The 9,527-nt window shown below is 42.0% G+C and overlaps 1 protein-coding gene across 2 annotated transcripts; it reads left to right on the top strand.

Annotated features, from left to right (window-relative positions):
* The first annotated feature begins 2,854 nt into the window (after window positions 1-2,854).
* On the top strand, window positions 2,855-4,201 carry LOC147603021 (eukaryotic translation initiation factor 6-2-like). 2 transcript variants are annotated; one of them, XM_086797081.1, is made up of 5 exons: window positions 2,855-3,019; window positions 3,313-3,409; window positions 3,558-3,643; window positions 3,718-3,762; window positions 3,845-4,201. In XM_086797081.1, the coding sequence occupies exons 1-5, from the start codon at window positions 3,010-3,012 to the stop codon at window positions 4,099-4,101; spliced, it is 495 nt and encodes a 164-aa protein (XP_086653207.1). In that variant the 5' UTR covers window positions 2,855-3,009; the 3' UTR covers window positions 4,102-4,201. The 2 variants fall into 2 exon arrangements, with proteins under 2 accessions (XP_086653207.1, XP_086653208.1); XM_086797082.1 differs by having other exon boundaries at window positions 2,871-3,019; window positions 3,710-3,762.
* The last annotated feature ends 5,326 nt before the right edge of the window (window positions 4,202-9,527 follow it).

The raw sequence follows: 9,527 nt of genomic DNA on the forward strand, positions 1-9,527 counted from the left end.
CTACACCAGAGATCAGCTTGGTCTATGTGCCTACACATGATAATATGGCAGATTTATTCACGAGGGCTCTTCCTCGTAAAAAGTTCGAAGCTTTTCATAAATCTTTGGGCTTACTGCCTTTTCAGGATTGATCAGCCATACCCTATACATGTTCACATCATCACTCCAGGGGGGATTTGTAGCATTATATAATAGTGATGTGTGTGAACACACTCAGAACTGCCAAGGCACTTTTTCCCTCACTAGGAGGTTTTTTTCCCCATGCATATGTACACCCTCTTATCTACTCATTTTGGGGTGTGTACTTATCTTTTGTATCCGGCACACATTTGTTCATTCGAATCTAGTGAGTTTGTGTGCTCTCAAGCTTCTCTATCTCTTGTGTGTGCACTGTTGTAACCCTAACCCTAATTCCAACAAGGGTACACTACAAAGCATCTAAAGCCTATAGTAAGGAAGGGTACTCCTATAGTAAGGAAGGGTACACTACAAAGTATCTAAAGCCTATCAACTTGTAGCTAATGACTTATATTATAAAAACAGTAGATGAGCTTTATACTAGATCCTTAGTAGCAATACTTGCCAAAAAAGATGTGATTTTCTATGAGCGATGTCAAGCGATGCTAATGGAATTTGTTAGAAATTGCATAACAACAACAATGGTCATTCAATGAATCCAAATAAAGTCACATGTATTACAACAAATTGCATCTCTTATGTCATCATTGAATTATTTTCCCTCATTGCATATTGGTATAAGCTATCACACCCAACCTCAATGCATATTAGTTTAAGCTATCTCACTACATATTGGTATCAATCCTATCACACCCAACCTCATCTATCACTCTCTCAAGTAAGGTGAACCTCATCCATCATACCAAAGTAAGATAAATGTTATTTCATTTACTCTCCTCGTCATCTGCTCGTCTTTTGTTATTCTCGTGATTGCTAACTACTCATGTATTTTTATATGCTGGGCATGTGAGTTGTTCTTTTACAAGTTTCATAATCGAAACCTTAAGAAGGACGTGTCTTTTTCTTTGTAGTGGAGTTGGTGAGAGATTCAAAGTTTGACAAATTTAGAACCCCAATCTTTTCAAATTTCATCAATTATTATATGATTACCGCGTGAATCTTTGGCAAATACTTATGCCTAGTTTATCATTGGCATGACTTTATGTAGTTGACCATCTAAATATACCTCCTCATCTCCATGCATATGCCATCCTTTAAGTAAGCCTCTCACATGAACCCAAAGGGCCTTTTGATTGCCTTAATTTATTTCCCTCAACGTTGGCTGTGACTTTTGATTTGATGTGAAATCTTCCTTAACCATCATCTTTATGCTACTTCATCACTTCTTTCACTTTTTGAACAAATCCTTCTTTTTCTAGGGTCCCATAGTTTGTTTTCTAAGGTTGCAAGATGATTTACAAGTTCATCAAGCCATAAGTGTAGACTTCTCTTTTTAGAGTTTGTCGATTTATTCAAGTAGTTATTATCTAGAGCACTCATTTTGTCAGGTGGTCAGATATCTTCTTGGGGGTGATGCCAAAGCACCCACAAAGGAATTCTTGAATTACATGTAAAACCCGCTCTTAAAGCTACATGTGAACCCCCTCTTATAGAAGTGAGAATAAGGTACCTCTTGTGTGGTGAAGAACTGCTAGGGTGTGTGTCTAGGTGTTTGTCATGTTGGAGATAGGGGTGTTATCCTGTAGTGACAATTATGGCTACTGCAAGTTGGTGTTGATGCAAAGAAACATGATTGGTAAGAGGCGTGTAAAAGTCAAGTTATGATTTATATGCAAATTGGACTTAGTGATGGAAGATAGGGAGTGTGCACTGAAGTCCTGTAGAGCATTAATACAAAAGAATATGCATACTATTCATGGCACAATAGCATACTACAAGAAAGACGACTTAGATAAACCTCATTAGAAGGACATATCTCATATATTAGTGTTAAAGACATCGAAGTAGGAGTTGAATTACATGAAAGACGACTTACAAGAAAGACGACTTAGTGACGAAAGATAGGGAGTGTGCTCATGAGATGAATAATAGAGTATGTCTTACACTTAACCCGACATTTTATTTAGGGCATTCATGTTTTAAAAATTGAATCTAAAACATGCATTGGGTAAATAATTTTGCATTGAATGATAAAGGTAGCAAGTACTATCCTTCTTCAAATTGGGTTCTTATAAAGGGAAAGGAATGGAGATGAGCACAAAAGTCGCTTTATGAAAATTAATGGCTTATTTTATCCTAAACAACAATGAGAGACATTTATGAGATTTTTCATCTTTCATCAAAATTATGATGACTCACACCCTAGATCAGATAGGTTCATTAACAAGCGGAAAAGTAATGAAAATGACGAAGATGATCAAATGGCATGTAAGAAACAAGGGAAATTATGAACAAAACAATAGAGAACGTGATTGAATTAAGGCATGAAGATCCACCCCATATAGACCAGGAAAGAAGCTAGTAAAACTCATTAATTTGGAAAGTGATGATGATGACAATGGAAATGAGCAAAAATTTACGAGTATAACGATATTGCTTTGCATAACAAAAAGTGGGATTGCAATTTTTTGATTTTACAAAAAAGATCGCTTCACATCATGATTCTAAATCCATATGAATTTGTGTTAGGGAATTTAAAAAACATGTATGGAGTTATATTTTGCTTTGGTTGTTCTAGAACTTCAAGAGCCATTGACACATTATATTGTTACTCATTACTCACAAATTATATGCTTAGGTTTTGGCTCTTCCAAAGTTGCGGATTGCTAGTATTATGATTTGTGTCTTTATTGTTCAATTTTTTTTTTCCTAAGGTGTCTGTGTGCCGGACGCCCAAGCGGGTGCTTGCATGTGAAAGGGATCTCAAGTCCAGGTTTCGACCAGTTCCATTGCTTCAAGCAAGCAAAGCGTTTGTTTTTCTCATCGTCGACGACCGGCTCAGCTTAGACTTATCTGTGTTTTTTTCTCACCATGGCTACAAGTAAGGCTTACTGTTGCCTTCAATTTCTTGCTATGGCGCCAAGGTTTTTCTAAGTCTGCTGTTCTTTTTGAGTTTCGCGCAGCACTCGAACAGGAGATTCTGCGGAAGACTTTTGCCCATGAATTTTAGGGTTTTCGATATGCTTTTCTGTTTGAATTTTAACCTGATATTAATGAAACTATGGCGCTCTTAGATGACCTGATGCCGATCGCATCCTACGGAAATTTTGTTGAAGGATTCAGCTGTGGCTTTTGAAGGATTTCTGAAGCTTTTGTTTGGCGCGTTTTGTTCAGGGACTCAGTTCGAGAATAGTAGCGAAATCGGAGTGTTTTCAAAACTTACCAACGCGTATTGCCTGACCGCCATTGGAGGATCAGAGAACTTTTTCAGGTATTTCCTTATGACATCCTTTGATTTTCCTCTTTTTTTGGTGTGATTTCAAATCTTTTTATTTCTTATCTTTTGTTCGTGAATCAATTTTTTCATAAAATCATGGCATCTAGCTTTCTAATTCGTTTATGCCACTTTGATGCGCCAGTACCTTTGAAGCTGAGCTAGCTGAAACCATCCCAGTTGTCAAGGTTTCCATTGCAGGAATGAGGGTGATTGGTCGAATGTGTGTCGGTGAGCCCGTTGGCTTCAATTATTCTGTCTCTTTAAGCGATGCAGTAAGTTGATACATCCTTTCAGTGCTTCAGGTAACAAGAACGGTTTACTCTTGCCCAACTCTACTACAGATCAAGGTACAGTTGCAGGCCTTTGTAATTCTTCACTCTCGTTGTGCCTCAAGGTATTGAGCTTATGATTACCTTGAACGTCTTGCAGAGTTGCAGCACATCCGGAACTCCTTGCCAGACACTGTTGTAGTACAGCGAATTGATGAGCGCTTGTCGGCACTTGGAAACTGCATTGCCTGCAATGACTACGTGGCATTGATTCATACGGATCTTGATAGAGTATGTGCTCGGTGCTTTCTGATGACAGTTTTGAATCTCAATAATAAATCGTGGCCACCTATTAGTTATTTCAAATGGGAGGAAAATACATGTTTTGTATATGGTGTCTATGCAAGGGTTGGTTAAGAAGGTGTTGGGGGGTGGGGGGGGGACTAATCCTGGAAGTGTAGTTCAATTAGACTATGCTACAATAAAATTTATATCAAGTAAAGAAGATTGTACATTTGTACTCCTATTGGAGCTTGCATGAGCTTCTGGTGCACGCTGACATGAAGAGTGATGCAATCTGCTTTGATCTGACTTGAAAGATGTTTTCCAAGGTGGCTCTTTTTGCCACTGGTGATCACAACTAGATTACACCAGAATATCTGACAATTGTGGGCACCAGTGGGACCTGACCAATGTGCATCAAACTTATGGACACCGGTGGAACGGATTAGTCCACACCCAAAAATATCTGGCATCGGTGAACCTAGTCCATTCAACAAGAAGACCACTTTATTGAAACAATCCATATGGATTGTAAGATCCTCCCAGGAAGTCACCTAAATCACAGCATAAACACAAGGTTAGTACAAACCATAGTTAACGGGAGGTATGAGGGTGGGAGGTATGAGGGTTTCGTTCAGACTGAAAAATAACTGTGGAAATTTATACATATATAGAATATGACTCACGTCATGACTCATACATGATACATATAGCAAACACAGATTGATCATGATTCATCATTGTATACAAAAGCATGCTGCATGAATGAACATTCAACAGCCAACAATGATTATAGCACTAAGTAGAAGCATAGACGAATAATGACTCAAACGAGATTACATACATATGAATCATGTAAATGAAATCCCTGCACGCCCTCTGGAGTCATCAGTGATAAACCATGTCACAGACTCACATGATTCATGAAGAGACTAGAGTAAGTTGTGCCACTCCCACCATATCTTGCATTCATAGCATCGAAGGTCATGTTGTCCCACAGAGGAGAGCTATTCCTTCGCATGATGAGATTCGAGAGATAGAATAGCTTGCAGGCAAGAATAAGAAGAGAGTGGGTGAAGGCCCAAGGGTGACAGGCAGCAGACTCACCTTTGCTTGGTCCCTTTGAAGATGTAGGAGTCTCATCGAACACCACATTGTAGCTCACAATAACTTTACTGGCTTGTTGATCATAAAGACGATATGCCTTGGACACAGAACTATATCCAAGAAAAGTCATATGTTGAGACTTGGAGTCCAACTTAGAGCGATGCTCCTTGGGCACATGTACATACGCCGAACAACCAAATACTCGCAAATGAACAATAGAGGGCTTCTTACCATGGAAAGCCTCATATGGAGTTTTATCTGGAAGTGTAGCTATAGGAGACCTGTTTTGAATATAGACAGCAGTAGAAGCCGCCTCAGCCCAGAAACGTCGAGGTAAAGAGGAGTGCACAAGCATAACATGGGCCATCTCCATGATAGTCCGATTCTTCCTCTCTACAACTCCATTCTGTGATGGAGAGTATGTTGTAGTAAGTTGTCTTTGAATGCCTTGATCCTTGCAAAGGCTATTAAAACTCCTGGGATGTAAACTCACCCCCTTTGTTAGTTCTCAGAACCTTGACCGAAGAACATGTATCTTTTTCCACCTCAATCCGTCAATCACGAAAGTGCTAAAGGGCATCGTCCTTGGTCTTCAAAAAGAAAACCTAAGTAAATATGGTGAAGTCATCCACAATCACAAGCATGTACAATGTCTTACTCAAAGACACAGTACTCATCGGTCCACACAAGTACACAAGTCTGCATGAACAAGAGCAAGTGATGTCAAAGATCTGTGCGTTGCCTCTTTCGGAAAGGCGCATCGGTGTTGCTTTCCCTGTAAGCAAGAGGAACATGCGGAATCTGGAGCCTTGATGGTCAGTAAACTCTTGACCAATCCATCTTTTGAAGCTCATTGAAGAAGTTGATAGGTCAAATGGCCGAACTGAGCATACCAAAGAGCAAAGAAGAACCATGAGAGAGGAAAGCGATCAATTTGTATAAGCCACTATCTTGGACTCCCTGAGCCAAGATGTTACTAGTCTCCTTATCATGAATAGTAATCTCGTGGCGAGAGAAGATCACCTTTGCACCTTGAGCTATAAGAGCACTCACTGACAGAAGGTTAAATGCTAAATCTGGAATGTAAAGAACATTAGAGAAGTACCTCTTGTCGTCGGAGGAGCGGAAGATGGGCATGGTGCCATGTCCATAAATTGGCACAGCAGAAGTAACACCCAAGGTGATAGTGCCCGTCTTGGCAGTCAATCGATTCTCCCCTTCATCTCGAGCAACCAAAGCTCCATTAGAACCACGAGAGGTGCAGGTCCGCTCCTCAAAGCGAGATTCAATTTGCATAATGGAGGGAAGCACTTCCTTCCAAATAACTTGAACACTTGGAGGAGAAGAAACAAGAGACTGAAAATAAGCATAAAACCTCTTTGGAAGCTTGGAGAGAAGCCGAATAGCCATATCTTGAGTAGAGATATTCTTGCCACATACAACAAGCTTGTCCTAGAGATATTTCATCTTCGTGATGGAAGCAAATAAAGAAGGAAAGGTAGAGACCGAAAGATTCATAAGCTGCTTTTCCAAAGCCAAAATCCATCTCGAAGACTTAATCTCGTAAAGATCTCCAAGGGCCTTCCAAACTTAATGTGCCGCATCTGTTGTACGCACATAAGAGAGAACTCAATCTTGACAATTCAACATGAGAAAGGAGAAAACACGATGATCATTTGCCTCCCAAGCATCAACGTGTGCGTGGGTCACACCAACTGTAGAGAGGGTGGGAAAGGTGGCATTGGCAGTTGTGACTAGCCAGTCCAGAGATCCACTCCACGCAAGGCCGACTTCACCTTCACTGCGCACAATGTCTGGTTGGAGCCATCCAACTTGGCAGACTCAAAAAACATATTGAGCAGGTGAGGCAGCCATCACTAAACTCAGGCTCAACTCTCAGAAAAGAAAACGCACAACTCAGAAGAAAGAAGTGTCACCATAGGTACCAAGATGCCTCAAAGCAACCAGCGGCCAGCCACACCAGATCCCGTGTCCACTAGAGAGGAAAACACAGCCAAGAAGGGGTTGCTGTCCTGAAAAAACAGGCCGACCAGCTTCCACTAGGCTCAGAGTGCATACGTTGACGAGGAAATACATGTTGCCTGCAACGATAAAGTGCCAGGAAGAGGAAACCCAACCAGTGTTAGCACATTCATCCCCAGTTTTTGCTCATTTATGGTGCCCATTTGGTACCCAGTAGCTCCAGTCGGCCTGTTTTGCAGCTCCAGTCGGCCAGCTTCCTCCTCTACTATAAATAAATAGTGGGTGCTGGCCTCTCATTTCTCATTCAGTCTTGTACATATTTTGCTCCCTCACTTATGAGACTTGTAGTGTCTCTTGCTTGGGACTGTTTTGCTTCAGTATATTCAGCATAGTTCTCTCCATATCTCTCTCTCTCTCTCTTGCACTCTCTGTTCAGCACATTCTAGTGCCACTTTGCTTCCGCTCTGTGCACTCTTTCATGGTATCAGAGCTCCCGGTTTAGAAACCTCTTTGCTGCCCCAGATTCAGCCCTGTTTTCAGCACCTTCTACTCTGTGTTTTCTCTCAGATTTGCAGCCCTTTGCTGCTTCGGCTTCTGGACTGAACCGGCTGGTTGCTACGCCCTTCAGTTTGGCTTCATCAATACAGCCTTCAGGTGGTATTTGACCAGTTTTCTTCTCTTCCACGTGGAGTTTGGGACATATGCGGCCTGTTTTCTTCAGGATAGCAGCTTCCTTTGCTGCGTTTTTCCTCTCCCGTGGGTTTGCTCCTTTGCAGAGGGGGTCTTTGGTGTTGCAGGCTTTGGTGGCACTTTTGGTACCTGTGAAGGACACTTCTTCTTCAGAGATTGTGCGTTTTTTCTTGAGGAGAGCCCAAGCTACTGTCCTTGTTGCCTTTCCCTCTCGCACCCTCGTACAGCATATTCTCAGGTGCTGTCCAGCCTCTTAGGGCTGCGTTTTGGTGGGAGGAAAGACCCTATATCAACGTTTTCTGATTTGGACAGTTTTATTTTATGAGGGTTGGTTCTATTGATTGGATCAAGGATGACAACTTCAGATTTGGCTCCCGTACCGCTCTCTTGTTATTTCCTAGATGAGGCTGACAAGTTGGATGGTGGTAACTTTCAGTCATGGAAGTTGCTGGTTACTTCTATCCTCAGGGAGTATGGTTTGATGGAGTTTCTCTCGTACAAGAATCGGTGCTTGCCGGACCTTGCCTTTGCAGAGGATGTGTGTTGGTGGAGGAAGACTGACGAACAGATCTATGGCTTTCTCCTCTTGAATTGTTAGGATTCGGTTCGTTGACACTTCATCTATGCTCCTGATGATGCTTCTACTTTCTATGTGTGGCAGTTGCTTTGTGACCCGTATGGTGATGCTAGTGATCGGTAGATGCTTTATGCTTTTGGGTGCTATGCAGCGAGTGATCTTGTGGATACTTCTTTTGGAGATGTTCCTGCGCAGTGAAGGATAGTTGGCCAGTTTTGCTCACTGCATCGAGGAGTTTGTTTCTCCTGTTTCCCTGCCTTCAGTTTCTGTGCATACTTCTCCTTGCCAAGATAATATATCTGGTAATGTTTTTGAGAAACATAGTGGGCTGTCTTTGCTCACAGCTTCTGAGGGGGATTTTTCTCCTATTTCTTCGCCTCTGGTGCTATTATACAACATTTGGCTACTCTTGGTACAGAGTTGGAGCAGATGGACTCTTTCTTTTTAGGGTATTATCTTCTTGGAGCTACAGGCTTCTAGGGATTCATGTGACACTATGTTTACATTTGGGTTTAGCATCGATATTTGGAGCAGCAGGACGCAACCTACATGGTTGTTCTCTTCTAGAAGAGCAGTGTACCTTGCACCTTGTTCTGTTACTATTGTAGCTGAGTTGTTGTGGAGATTGCGTGTGGAGCTTTCCTGGTACCTGTTGTTGCTGCTTTCTTTTGTCTTTGACAAAGGATGACTTCTTCGGCTTCTCGGGTTACGTTCAGCATCTGGTGCTGAGAGGGGGTGTTAGCACATTCATCCCCAGTTTTTGCTCATTTATGGTGCCCATTTGGTCCCTTTTTGCATGGCCTTGCTTGTGGGCTAGCCCCCCTTTTTCTAAACCCTCGGTTGATCTGAGATCAAGACAATGTCGTCAGCATATAGCAATATGGGCACTAGTGTCTGAGCGCCAAAGGTGAACCTCTACCTCCGAAACTATCCACAAATACTGCAATCTCATCAATGTATAGGCCTAAGAGTGTAGGTGAAAGTTGGCAGCCTTGCTTAACCCCAATAGTGCTACATATATCTCCCGAGGTCCCACCGGGTGCGCGTACTCGGCCCAAGTACTGCCTTCACACCCCATATCATCTCATGTGAGAATTGGAGCTCTTGCAAGCGTCCTATGAGACGGGATCGAGGGACAGAGTCAAAGGCTTTGCGGAAATCCACAAAGCAGCAATACACATGTCTCTTTGAGGACCTCGTCGCC

Source organism: Cibotium barometz, chromosome 65, assembly GCF_041138505.1.
Source record: "Cibotium barometz isolate CiBa-2024 chromosome 65, ASM4113850v1, whole genome shotgun sequence".
NCBI lineage: Eukaryota > Viridiplantae > Streptophyta > Polypodiopsida > Cyatheales > Cibotiaceae > Cibotium > Cibotium barometz.